This window comes from Ips typographus, linkage group LG16 (genome assembly GCF_016097725.1).
Source record: "Ips typographus isolate SLU linkage group LG16, UJ_Ityp_2.0, whole genome shotgun sequence".
In the NCBI taxonomy this organism is placed as follows: Eukaryota; Metazoa; Arthropoda; class Insecta; order Coleoptera; family Curculionidae; genus Ips; species Ips typographus.
This window is the reverse complement of record NC_138437.1, coordinates 1,434,227-1,448,921: the sequence shown is the minus strand read 5'-3', so window position 1 is coordinate 1,448,921 and position 14,695 is coordinate 1,434,227. Positions and strand designations below refer to the sequence as shown.

General features: G+C 33.0%; 1 protein-coding gene across 2 annotated transcripts; it reads left to right on the top strand.

Moving 5' to 3' along the window:
• The first annotated feature begins 726 nt into the window (after nt 1-726).
• Nucleotides 727-14,385, top strand: sstn (stepping stone). 2 transcript variants are annotated; one of them, XM_081993629.1, is made up of 10 exons: nt 727-1,131; nt 1,220-1,386; nt 1,451-1,672; nt 1,730-1,874; nt 7,148-7,403; nt 7,461-8,075; nt 8,607-8,742; nt 8,797-8,969; nt 9,022-9,540; nt 9,673-14,385. In XM_081993629.1, exons 1-10 carry the CDS (start codon nt 1,128-1,130, stop codon nt 9,722-9,724), a joined length of 2,289 nt encoding a protein of 762 aa, XP_081849755.1. In that variant the 5' UTR covers nt 727-1,127; the 3' UTR covers nt 9,725-14,385. The 2 variants fall into 2 exon arrangements, with proteins under 2 accessions (XP_081849755.1, XP_081849754.1); XM_081993628.1 differs by having other exon boundaries at nt 728-1,131; nt 9,590-14,385.
• Nucleotides 14,386-14,695: the final 310 nt, after the last annotated feature.

Below are 14,695 nucleotides of genomic sequence, written 5' to 3'. Positions count from 1 at the left end.
AATTATTAAGCTGGCTAATTGCTTAGACGTGTCAAAAGAAGATCAGAAGAATGCGTTAAAATGAATGAGCTGGCTAATAATACACGGTGGTTATTAATTTTTAGATAATGTTTCTATTGCAACTAGAACAACAGTGTTTTAAAAATAATATGTATTGATAATAATTTATAATGTGCATTGTATATGACGGCCTCTTATTGGCGGAATAGTAGGTCTATCTATCTATAATGGCGTGATGCAGAAAAACTAAAATTCATTTTATGACCATATAATTATTTACGCTAACGTAACCATTCATAACCTTCAAATTTTGCAAGTATTTAGTTCATTTTTATTCCAATTGCAGTCATTATTCAAAAATCAAATCAAGATTTGAGTTTTAATACTCAGCGAATAAAAAAAGCAACCGCAGCAATGATGATGGTAGACAGTAAAGAATTGCTCAATCCCATAAGCGCAACGTTGCCCGTATTGGGTCCGTGCGGTGACGATTTTGACGTCACTTACAGTCCCCGTATCACGTGATCGGGAGTATTTATTTTAATTTGCGTATTGATCTTTGATCTCCTATCCTCTACTGTTTACCATCCTTGCAATTGCAAATACTAACGGGATGGGTCAATTAATCAATATTCAATATGGCAACATCCACTTTTCCACAAACCTGGCAACCAAGCATGTTATGATGTCTTGTGTCATCCGTCAACGTCAAAACTGTCAAATAAACGGGAACGGGATTTTTTCAGATTTTTGACGTTTGCAAATTGTTATTATCAAATAAAAATTTTGTTTAAAGTTTAGAATAGCTTAGCTTAATATTGAAAAGTATGCCGCTGTTCAAAATAACATTTAACTAGTTTTTAAAGTGTTATTATTTATTTACTGGTGGTAAAATACTTTTGTGAGTGATTTTACACAGAGAAATTGCATTTGAAATGTTATAAACCAGTGGACGTGTTGCATGTGAAAATTGGCCACTACAGTAGGATAATTTAATTTACAGCCTTATCTAATAAACGAATTCATTGAAAATTATGCCGCAATTGGTAATCTAGATATTAGTCACAAACAACAAGCTTTACACTCCTTAGTACAAGTAGCAATGAGATAATGAAAATAGGCTAAAAATGGGTAAGTGACCTAATCAGCAATCAATTAAAAAGTCTATAGATTGTAAGTATAATGACAAATCATATTCATAAGGGTGATTTGTTTACAGAAGATGGAGCAGCTGTAGCTTCAACATCGACTGATCTAAAATCTGAAAAAATGGTATCCCCAAATACAAACAATGTTGCTAGAAAAGCAATTCTTGAAGAGAGAAAGCGGCAAATTGAAGAAAAATTAAGTAAATGCAATCAGGAGTTGAAAACATTATGCATACAGGTAAGTAATGATTGAATACTTTTAATTTTTAATGTAAATATATTTTTGTTTATATTAAAATTAGGAGGCAGAATTGACGGGTATTACCCCACCAGAGATGCCTCTAGAAGTTGGAGAAACTCCTCCCACAATAAGAAGAAAAGTTGGCACTGCCTTCCAGTTAAATGAGAGTTTGTTAAATGACAGTAATAAAGATAAATTAATTGGAGACCTAGAACTCGAGCTGCAAGTGCATATGAAAATGAGAGATGCTGCACTAGGTCTAGCTAATGAAGGCAGCAGTAAGGTGAATAAATTATGGCATGTCATTTATAGTTCCAGTTTTAAGACCTTATTTTTGCAGACTGTGAAAAGACAACATAGAGCAGAATATCAAAAACATAAAGAGCAAATTAAGATTCTTGAAGAAAAGTTAGCTGTACTAAAAGAAAAGGCAGCATCAGAGCAACTAAAACAAAAGAAAAAATCTAGAGTACCTGAACCCCAAGGTATATTGTAGTGTTAAGTGTTGTTTGGAGTTAGTGTGTAAGTGCATGGTTGTGGATTTGTTGTAAATTTGGCCCACAACTTAATCTTTTTTGTTTTTGTGGTAGTTAAAGTGGCAAAGTTTGTTATTGTTTTGTATGTTCAGTTTAAGTGTTTTGTTTGGATTGGTCAAATACAGTTTAACTATTTTCTTTGTATATTGTCTGCTTGTGTGGGTGTGCAGGCTTGAGGTTGTAAATAAACTAGCTTCTTAATGTGCTTAAGTGTGGCAGCATTTTGTACAAAACTAACAAGTGTAATGCTTATAAGAAACTCATCATGAAAACTAACCTTATTTCCTATTTAAAAGTGATTTAAAGAATAGGTTACTAAGATTAATACTACATTTCATTTAATTGAATTAAGGTAAGAAAAAACAGATTTATTGACCATAAAGGGAATGTTTACTAGGAATTTCGATATCAATGTTGCAATAACATTACAGTCTACTACACAGTAAGGTTAAATTTGAGAAACTTATTTTAGTGCTTTTCTTTACAGCTGCGCATGCTTGTGACCATAGTAGGCGCAGTTATTTAATATGTTGCTCTGGACCTCACTATCACCACCCCCCCTCATCCCTGCCTCTCATAAAGCTGCATGCTTTCATTCTTACATTATATGCATGTTGACAGTCAGGAGAAGTGTTTCACATGACAAGAAATATTTTGCTTGGTCAATAGGGTTGTCTATCAAAAAAAGTTTAGTACTCAGAAAAATATTTGACACTTATTTTTTTTTTTTGAAAAATAAAACAAATTACTGCAAAAAACACAGTCAGTGAAAACCATTCTTATTTGGTACACTATGGGGGTTTACAGGGTGTTCCTAAATATCATACACAAACGAAAGGGGGTGATTCCTTGGCATAATTAATTGCTAAAGTTTCCTGCTTGGTTTTCAAGGTACAGGATGTCAAAGTTTTTGATATCCTGTATCTTTTCTTAAAAAACTTTTTTTTTATAATATCTCAACGACCATTCTGCCGATTTTATTGAAATTTGGCAGGGTTTTGAACTATGGTAAGATGTCAAGTTTTCAGTAATTGAATGATATTATTTATGTCTTCCAATGGCGTCCCGAGGGGCAGTATCACGAATAAAAAAGAGAAAATATAGAGATATTTTGTCGTATCTTGCTTCGTTTTCGAGAAAAAAAAATCCATTTTGCATCCCTTGCATGGCCTTAACAACATAAAAAATAAACTAATTATTAAAAGCTGAAGCGAACTTGTTCTTTTTTTGCATATCAATTGTTTATTTTAATCATACGTTATCATAAAAGCAGTGGCAAGTGATATGTATTTATAAGTCTTTTTCGTGCTCTTTTTAAACTATTTTTTGTATGGTAGTTTTTATTTTTTTTCTCAAAAATGAAGCGAGATACGAAATTATGTCCAGAAACAAAAAAGTTGTATTTTTAGTTGCTTATTCCAAAAAAAAGTAAATAATTTTAAAAAAGTCAGTGGCGCACTTTTTTTTCTCTTTTTTATACGTGAAACTGCCCCTCAAGGCGCCACTCATCTTATCATAGTCCAAAACACTGCCAAATTTTAATAAAATCGGCCGAATGGTCTTTGAGATATTACAAAAAAAAAAATTTTTTTTTTAAACTTTTACATCCTGTATCTTGAAAACCAAGCATTTGTGGACCCATGTTTATATGAGACTTTAGCAATTAAATATGCCAAGGAATCACCTCCTTTCGTTTGTACATGATATTTAGGAATGAAATGACTGTACAATGCATAATCACAAATTTCTTGGTCAAAAATAAGGCAATCTAAGCAAACTTACCTATACCCAAAAGTTGCTTAATTTTGCTCCGACAGGGCGCCAAAGTTCTCAAATTAATATAGTTTTTTCAAAATAATTCCTTAACGCGCTTATCGATTTTTACGAGATTTAAGACCAAAAATTACTACATAAATTGACCTAAAGGAAATATTTTGTCAATGAGAGGAAATAATAAAAATTACTTGTGTATCCTAAATGAAAGTTTGTATTTTTGTTACCCTTGTATTAATTACTTCAATATTTTTTTTCCCACTAGCTGACTTTATTTTGAAACTTTTTTGCCTTCTGCAAAATTATTGTCAAACATACGGTTTTCGTAAAAAGAAGTACCTTACCCCATTACTAAATTTTTAACTGGCACAAACAAAAACATACACAATAATTACCAATTAGCTAGGAAAAAAAAAACTTGTAAATTTTTTTTTAAATTCTTTTAAGCACAGAATAAAACAGTGAACATTTTCAATATTTGTTATAAAATTTACCTAATTGGAAGTTATTTCATATGTTTTTATTCATCTCGGTTTAACGTTTAGTGATGAGTTGCAAGCTATTGTATTTTTTTTTAGGAAAACCGTATGTCTGACAATAATTTGGCAAGAGGCAAAAAAATTCAAAATAAAGTCAGCTAGTAGCAAACAAATTATTAAAGTAATTGATACAAGGGTAACAAAAATACAAACTTTTTATTTATAAGCCACAAGTAATTTTTATTATGTCCCCTCATTGAAAAAATATTTCATATATATATGTCATATATCAATTTATGTAGTAATTGTTGGTCCCAAATCTCGTGAAAATCGATAAGCGCGTTTATAAATTATTTCGTAAAATCGATATTAATTTGAGAACTTTGGCAGCGGCAAAATTAAGCAACTTTGGATACAGGTAAGTCTGCCTGGATCGCCTTATTTTTGGCCAAGAAATTTTGTGGTTAAGCGTTCTACAAAAGTCAAAAAGACCTAATTTTGAAAAGAAAAAAGTATGTGGTGGAGGAGATTATACAAAAAAGTGGAAAGGTAAAGGTTTTTAATAAATTAAGATAGTCGCTAACAAAATTAGAGTCTCTATCAGATTTCTGTTGTGATAATCTTTGGATTATTAATGCTATAATGCATTTTTTGATTGTTCAGATTCAATTAGATTTTCAAAGTTCATTACGATGCAGGACAATATTTCAAATAATCTTTGGTCTATGGAAAGTAAGGAACTAGCAAATTTGAATGTAATGTAGTTTTTATGTATTTGGTTTATCATCATGCCCGTACGAGCGGTACGTGTAAGAAAAATCTATGGAACGTCAGAACGGCATGTAGTGTAACCTAACACTAGACTTTTATCTAAATGAACAATCTTGAATTTTGCTTCTGGGGCTTTGTTAGACTCTGTAGACAGTATCAATATCAATGTGTATAGGCAATTGATCCTTTTAACCACGTTATAAGATTCTTCCCAGATCTGTGTCTATTTTCGTAAGTCGAGCTTGTGTCCCTGAGTAGCTACAAAAAAGTCTAAAAAATCGCTTAAGGGCAAGATATACTCATTCCTCGTGGAAAATATAACCTTTACTGTCACATCCACGTGGTCTTCTCATAGATTTTCACCCTTTCCGCTTCTTGGAAGTGCACCGCACAGGAAAAGTCCCGGTAGACTTTTAGGAATCGATTGTTCCACTCAGAGGATCCACCATCCCCACTCGACCGGCGCGGAATTTGGTCGTCAACTTCAAATTTTTCTGAACCCCGTTTTAAGAAACGTGGTTTCTTAATGGCAAAAAATGGCACTCACGAAACTGACGTGCGGTATGTTCCAAGTTGAAATCCTATCTGGACCATAGACTTACAAAATAGACCTCTTTATTTATATTTAAACCTCTAACCAACATGAAATACATATTCTAATCATCCGTATTTCAGTGGTCACCAGATTATGGCATTCATGTCTCTCTGTACAAGTTGAAATTAGTTGTCTAACCGTCGTATGCCTCGAAGGTATTTAAGCAGGTTTAGGTTAAAAGTTTATTGTGACAATTTTTTGTAACAGTCACGACGGTGAGAAATGTAGCAGGTGCCAAAGTGTACATGTTAACTATTATGTTCCTAAACAGAATAAGGATCTGGCTATACATATGCATATCAAACTTCTTCCTATCCAATATAAAATCGTCGTAGTATTTCACCGGGTAAACGCAGTAATTACCCACCATATTGGTCTTACTCTTTTGTTTAATTTTGACTCAGCTCTTTAAGTAGCCTTTAGGCTTTTTTTAACAAGGCTAGCCGCGTTTATAAAATATTTTCGAACACATGAACGATTTTTTCAACGTTCATGAATGGCTTGTTGGTGACCTGTTGATCATCTTAATACTATATCACAAAAAGACTGGTGTTATCTTACAAACACGATTTTTAATGGTGTTTGCCTTGTGTTAATTTGTGAGCCGGCTGATGCTGATGTGATGTACACTATTAGTATTAATAAAAGCGTTATATTAGTCCAAATCCACAAGTCCCAGAGCTTGTATGGAAATTTACTCTAGCAGAACGCCAAATCTGCTCAAAACATTTTCAACGGCAAGGAGGATTGTATTAAGGAAAAACTGCGGCAACATTTATGACTAAACTACATTGCACTGCTTCATAGTTACTCGGGATCTTGTTTGCGGTTCTTGGTTAGCTGCTTAATCTATTCAACATTTAACTGTATTGCTCGGACGTGATCTGTCTATCTGTTTGGTTTGTGTTCTTAGTAATGCTTACATTAACTTAATTTCATTTATAGCCTCGGCAGCATTTTCAGTAGATCGCACTTTTTCATCTTTTAGCTTCAAAATCAAGGGCTTGAATTCTTGAATAAACGATTCATTATAGTACGGCGCCCTTTAAACGTCTTCAGCACTTTTCTTACTGTCGGATCATCTTTTACAATTTTTTTTGCAATATCAGAAATAGCTCTGATCTTATGCATTGTTTTGAAGACTGTTTTTTGGTAACAGTTGATAAAGTAATTTTTATCTCCAAATTTCTGTAAAATAATAATAAAATATTGTTCTTTTTTCTCTAACTGGATGTTTTGTTTTAATTCAACAAAACAAATAAATTTCAAAGTACAACCAAAAATAATCTTTGCTTAAAAATGATGGACGCAATAATGACGTCTTAAGGGCAATTCTGAATTTAAAAAAAATATAATTTTACGATTGTTTCATTGAAAACAGACTAGTAAAAGAAAAGTTTTTGCAATTACGATACTATTTCATGAGATGTTGATACCTGAAGCTAGGATTCCACATTGTAAAACTTACCTGAAGTACGACAATAAATCTGACAGAATAAATCCAGGTTTTTTTACACAATAATGTATCCATCACGCAAGATTAATGAAGAAGCAGTCTTGTAATGATTTGATTGTAGGTATGTAATGTAAACACTTTTTTGCAGATGACAATATATCAATATTAACAAATGAATCATACACCAAACAAGACCATCGTTATAGTCAGTTGTCAAAAAAGTCTGGTTTGAGTATGTTGAGCCCAACAGATACATATCCGGAAGCAAAATATCCAAGTATACCTAAACAGCCAAAATGCCGTAATTCTGATGCCACCCATTTTGTTTATCCCAGGGCAGAGGAAATTTTAACTTCAGAGTTTTATCGTTTGAGCTTAAATGGTTACAACGATTTTATGGAGAGGTTAAATTGATCAACATAATTAAGTTGGCATGGTTTTATCGTTGGGTGCTTTTACAGACAAGAGCAGGGAACGTCAAACCAATACTATAATTACCCTCCTCAAAATGTAACATACAACTATCCCTATCCTTCTTATGGTCGGCAAAGTCCTTCTTCAGTATCTCAAAACAGTCCTCAAATGTCTCAACATAACCCACACTTAATGCAATCAAATCAGTATATGACCCATCATAGTCCACATTTCAGCCAGCACAGTCCTGTTTCCCAGCATAGTCCAGTGTTATACCATAGCCCTCAATCTCGAAAACATGACTCGCCTCATTTAAATCACAGCCCTTTATCCCAACACAATTTGGCAATGCAGCGGATGAGTCAGACACGCCAGTCAAGTCCAACAGCCAGCAACAGCAAACTTCACTACTACCCTACGCATACACTTCACGGAGAGCCTATGTACAGCCGATACGTTGTGGACACAACTACTGGCTACAGAAATACCACAGAAGTATCGACTTTTGCTACGTCTACATCTTCACTTCAGCCTCATCAACAGTACGAAAGCAATGGAATGACTCCTGGGTTGGGGGGATGTTGGAAAAGGTCTGAGTCTGGACAGATGTATTGGGTATACTCTTCTAATACTCTGGATGGCAACTGGCAAAGCGACAAAAGGTATTGGATAGTGTATTTTTTAAAATATTGATAAAATCAGTATTCATGTTTACTCTGTTACATTCTTTCCTAGTAACAATGACATAAAAATAATTTCAATTAAGTTATGGCAGATTTGGTAGGAGTTAATGATGTTTCTTTTTGTGTTTTGTTTGTTTTAATATTTATTTATTTCTGAAGTGTTTTTAGCCTTTTTGAAAGTGCTGTTAATTCCCACCCCTTATCAAATTACTGCAAAATTACTAATGCCTTTTATTTAGTTTATTTTGTAATTATGTCATTAACTGTTGACATTACAACAAAAATGCATCATAAGGTTTCAATGGACCACAAATATTAATAAATATTAAGAATTGCTTCCAATACATATGTAGAAAGGTTTTTTAAATCAGGATTCAACAGAAACACTTTGTATTCTCTTGGATTCTACGCCGTGCAGACTAAGTATCACTAAACAAAACAAAATTTAAGACAAGTTTTTTCAATGATTCCTTGGTGTATAATTTGTTGATAAATTCAAATATATTTTAGGTTTGGCAGTTTAGACAGAAGAAAAAATAAGAGAGTGCATCGTAAAATATCGCCGGTTGATAGCAAGTCCGCCACTCTTGCCACAGTACCTGGTCACGCTGATCAAACTAAAACCACTTTCGTTAAACCCTCTCAGGTAAAACTGTTGTTGTTTTTGAAATTACTACGTAAATACATTTAATGTTTAAAGGTAACATGTCGAAGATCGCAAGACCACAGGCAACTAGTACGAACTCAGTCATTAGGCAGTGTAGGCCAGACTATTGACAGCGTTTACCCCAGTGACGACACGTCGTCGTGTGAAAGTGACAGTCGTAGCTTTAAAGACGTTAGAGGAATTAGAAAACAGAAAGAAAAAGAGTGGTAAAATTGTTCGATTGCTTTACTTTACAGAAAATGCAATTCTAATTTTTAGGACGGAAACTTCGTTAGATGGTCCTATATCACCTTCTCGGTCAGTAAGATCAAATTCTCAAACATCAGTTTCGATCATTGATAGGCCATCTGAGGAAGCTTACGATATGCGCACTCCACCTCCTCCTCCTCTTATTCACCACTCGCCTGTTATACCGTCTCACCAGCAAAATCCCGTCATGATGCCGATGCAACATGTCATGCATTCGCCAAAACCTCCTCTGGAAATCCCAGCGGAATCTCACCCAAGAGTTCCCGATCCACCTAACATTGAGTTATTAAACAATAACATTCCTAAAAACTGCACTATAGTACAAGCTGCTGTTCTGAAACCTTATCATGAAGAAACTAAACCTTTTGAGATGTCGGATTGCTATAAGTACTCCAGCAGATTTAAGAAGTCTCCTCAAAAAGATATCTCGAGAAACTCGGGCAGGGTTACCCCACAAACAAATTTGAGTCAAGAATTCCAGGAAAACCAGTTTCCTGTTAAGGTCCAACAGCAATACATGCAACACAGGTAATAAAAAATTACTTAATGTAACTTGTTGGTCACTTGTAGTTTTTAGGGAGTCAACTACAGCAAGCAGTTCGGTTTTAAATAACAGTCTTGATTTGACACAAATTCATACTGTGTCTGACCGTTTTTCAGAAGAGATGAACGCGTGGTATCAAAACCGGGAGAACCACGACAACAACAATAGTAGAGGTGGAAAAAGTCGGTCTAGTGCCACTTTGGTGTGACAACTTGTTGCTGTTTGGAACTGCAGAATTGTTCAGGTTAATTTATTGTTTATACACTTTAGTTAGTTTTTTTACAAGGTAAATTTTTTGTATCTTTGAGAACTTTTTGACTATTTGTTGTTGAGATGGACTCGTTTTAGAGTTTGCATCAATTTTTTCTTTGGGTTTCCCAAGTGTTATCTGGAAAATTCCAGTGTTGGTACTAAAAGTGCCTTTTTTGTAATGCAAAATATTAGTTTTTTAAAGTTTAATGTTGGATTTTATAAAAATTCTTATATACAAATTGGGGGAGTTTGATACAGTTTTTGAAACAAGTATGCAATTTATTTATTTCGAGTGAATGAGTTGAACACAGGTTGTCAAGCTCTGTTTTGGAAAAAATTGTTTCTTGCTATGATTACTCTGGTTATAGTTTAATTTCTGCTACATGTTGCACTAGTGCAATTTAAAATTGAAAACAGAAAAAGTGCCTGGTAGTTTCAGTGTCAATTTGATTTGACTTTGCGGTATTGAAATAATAAATATAATGCTTAATTAATGACAAAGTCGAGTGTGCCAAAAGCCGTTATTTTAAAATTAGTTGCACAATTATGGTTTTTGGTGTGCCTTTATTATTATATCTACTTCAATATGGCTACAACGTTTTTGGTTGTAGGCTTTGTTTGCATTAAACATAAAATGTCTTAATGTGGAAAATTTCGCGAGATGTAGCTTGAAGAAGAACAATTAATCCGAAGTTTGGCATTTTCAAACAGTTTGCTGTTGAGTGGTCTCTTCATCAGTGAATAAAAAAAAATTATGAATATAAAATGTCTTAATGTGGACAATTTTATGAGATGTAATTTGAAGAAAAACAATTAAACCGAAGTGCGACACTTTGAATTTTCCTACGTTTTGCCGTTGACTGGCTTCTTCATCAGTGAAAAAATAAATAAAACGTCTTAGTATGGAAAATTTGATGAGATGTAGTTTGAAGAAGTTTTAAACTGAACTTTGGAGGGCCGTATTTTGCCTTAGAAAGCATTTTGGAGAAAAATAGATGTCAACTTTTTTTTTCTTTTTTGATGGACTATCGAATAGTCACTTACTTATTGACAGTTAAAACTGGACCAACCTCTATATTTAGCTTAGTTGAAAATAGTATATAATTTGCTTTGCCCGATTAACCATTTTGGTGCGGTCAAACCAAATTCCAATAGAAACTAAATTCTAGTAATAACATATCTAAGGTGATGAGCAACTGGCAACCTCTACGCGCCATCACAAAATTAAGTTTGAATCCTAATTTTCAAAATATTAGTAAACATGCCCTGCAGCTCGAAAACCAGCGCCATTTTATTAATACATGTTTGGTGGAATGCTAATATTTTAACACCTGTTCACCCTCACGGTCGTTTTTATTTCCTGTAGTACAGTGTTCAATAAGAATGTAATGTCTTGCATATTAAATGTCCATAAATCAGTACTTTTTTAGATACACAGGACAATAAACTTCTATATCAAAAATTTAAATTGGAAAAATTCTCTATTGCTTGACTTATGAAATTGCATACGTATTAACTGTTAAAGGATCCTCCATATAACTATGCGTGAACGTCATAGATGAGCAATGTAGCCAAACCTCTCAACATTTGTGAGGTTAAAGACATTCTGTTAAAATAGGTTATTTGTCAACTGACAGTATTTGAGCTGGCTTAACAAATTATCAGCGATTCCATATATTAGCTAGTTAACGACTACCATACTTTTCTCTTATAACTTTAAAAAAATATGCCCTTTTGTACAGGGTGTTCCAATAAGCCGCGCACGCGGCCGTTTCTCGAAAACTATACATAGAATTTTCTGGAAAAAAATCTGTATAGTAAATGTGGCCACGAGAAAATGCTGGAAATAATTTTCCGATTTCTAAATCTACTGCTAGGGGGCGTTTCAATACGCATAATAACTCTTAAAAATTGTTTGTTTTCAAGGAACAATTTTGCTATTTAACTTTTTTTCTATCTCTTCATATGAAGTGGTCCAAAAGTTGCTTTGACAGAAATAAACGGCGGATCGTAGAGACTTCGTTTTTGTGCCATATTAAAGAGCATTTTTTGTCCTTTAAAATGTTCCGACACACATCTTCAATTAAGCTTATGGTCTTTCCTGTAGAGGGCGTTTTTCCAAAATTTACGCTTTTATCCTAGATATCTCGAAAAAATCAAATGCAATGATATTACTGTCTATTGTGTATATATATATATATAAATAATCTTTATTTTCAACAGAAAAAAGGCTATCGACCACTTGGTCTTTCTGCCTTCTATTGTGTATTTCCTAAAGAATCTGATTATCTATCGTGGTGTGAAAGCTGAAGTAATCTATCTCTTTTGTAACACGAGATATCATAGAAAAACCGCTAAAAAAGACCTTTCTATAGTTAACTTATTTAGTTAGTAATGTAATATTTACACCTGTAAAAAGGCGATTTAACAACTTTTCAAAGATATCTTGTGTTACAGAAGAGATATAGTAATGCAGTTTCCACAGCATGCTAGATAATGGGATTCTTTATAGAATAGGTAATAGAAAGCATTATTATTATTTGATTTTTTTGAGATATCTAGGATGAAAACGTAAATTTTGGAAAAATGCCCTCTACAGGAAAGACGATTATCTAACTTGAACATGTGTTTTGAGACGCTTTAAAGAATAAAAAATGCTCTTCAAAATGACACAAAAACGAAGTCTCCATGATCAGCTGTTTTCGAGATATTTAATTTCTTTCAAAGCAAACTTTGAACCATTCCAACCACTTTATATGAAGCAATAAAAAAAAAAGTTAAATAGCAAAGTTGTTCGTTGAGAACTGATACTGCTATACCATTCCATTTACATGTTTAGAGTTTTTCGACATTTTTCATTTTAGTGCTATCGAAACGTCCCCTAACGGTGGATTTAGAAAACTGAAAATTATTTCCAGCATTTTCTTGTGACTATATTTACTAGACCGATTTTTTCCCAAAACGCTACTATTGTATAGTTCCCAAGAAACAGCCGCGTGCACGGCTTATTGGAACACCCTGTTCATATTTGTTTCATTTATTTTTATAGATTATATCCCAAATTGCAATAACTTAGTAGAGTTGATCAGCTTTAGTGATTGGCTTGACCTCTACTAGTACGTTTGCTTGGCTCTCCTCCCTAAAATTGTGCTGACAGTACCTAAACAGATCTTGGACCACCATAAACTTGATTTTGTCACGCTACTTAAGGCCAATGTATAGAAATTCAAACTTTAAAATGAGATGACTGTATGACACAAACTGTTAGTTTTGAATTTTCAACAATATGGTAGCTACTATGAAAACAAACCCAATTTTTATGGACAACCTTGTAAACATGAGTTGGTTCGTTTACACCCATCAAACTAATATGAAGTTAATACTATTCAATAATATGGTAAACAAAATGCTACCTATACAGTAAAGTAAGTTGTAATTTACTTGAATATTAGATTGGGTAGATTGTCAGTTGTTTCGGACATTTTTTATGTCTAAAATTATTTTAATTTCTAGTCAATCTGATCTTAAAATTACGTCATCGATGACGTGCTCGCATAGTTATTTGGCAGGTCCTTTACCAAAAGTGCTTTGATCTTAATTTGATTTTGGCAGCAATCTTGATTTTTTCAAGTAAAACCAATTACACTGAGATAGGTCAAACCATATTTCATTATAACTTAGTTAACAAGTTCTCAATATTGACACATTAAAAAATTTACCTTGTGTAGTGTGAACCAACATTTAGCACTACTAAAGCACTGTGAGTTTGGTACCTTCAAGTGTATATTAAGTGTAAAAATACGAAGAGTACAATGCAATAAAGTATAACGAAAATTATATATTTTAAAATATTTTATACGGCTGTATATTTTTGTAGGCAAAAGGTTTTTTAGTTTTAAGAAATATTTATGGACTGCCTTGTTTTGAGTGAATGAACTTCAAGAACAGCCCAAAAAATCATATCGTAGGCACATAAGTCCAACGCTTTCCTGTTTTTATTTATGTTAAATATGTACTTATCCAACTTTTAATGTTGTGTCAAACAAAGTTTGAAATATTAATTGTTGATATTTTTATCGTTTATATACACACTTTAACTGCTAATTTTGAAAAGCGGTAGAAAATTATTGTTTCACGTTCTTATGTCGTTAGTTAGTTGCATATTTCACTGCTCATGTTGTATTTAATCTGAAGGTTATCCTTCTGTTTTTTTATTTGTGATCTCACATCTATAATAACACTATATTCTTAATGTTCGACATAGTAAAATAAAATGTTAATTGTTATACCAAAGTAAATTTGGTAGCTAAAATTCTATCTTTCTACAATCAATACTCAAAAGAAAGATATTTTTTGTATTGTATTTTATTAGATTATATACATCTCATAAATTCGTTATAATTGCATATACACATGGAGTGCCTTGAATTAAAATCGTTTTATTATAAATAATAGAATTTAGAGGTTGTGATGTTAAGCAATATATGGACTTCTTGGACTGACCAAAGGAACAAATAATATAGTTTTCTACTTTGTATCTTTTATTGTAACTGAATAAGATGTTTTTGAAAAGTAAATTTGAGTTTTGGTTGTTAAACTAACCTTTTATACCAGTTATATTCCGACTCCATCATTAATAATAAATATTATCCTAATCCACTAGTGTATTTATAGATCTCAAACGTGCATTTGAGACTATAAGTCGGGACAATTTATTGAGAAAATTAGAAAGGTGGGGTGTGTCGTCAGTTGCACTTAAGTGGTTCAAGAATTATTTGCATGATCGATTTCATAAGACTAAAGTGAAATGTAGACTTTCTGGGTGTATCAGAAATGACATTGGAGTACCCCAGGGAAGCATATTCATAAAATTCTGAAGAAGTCACA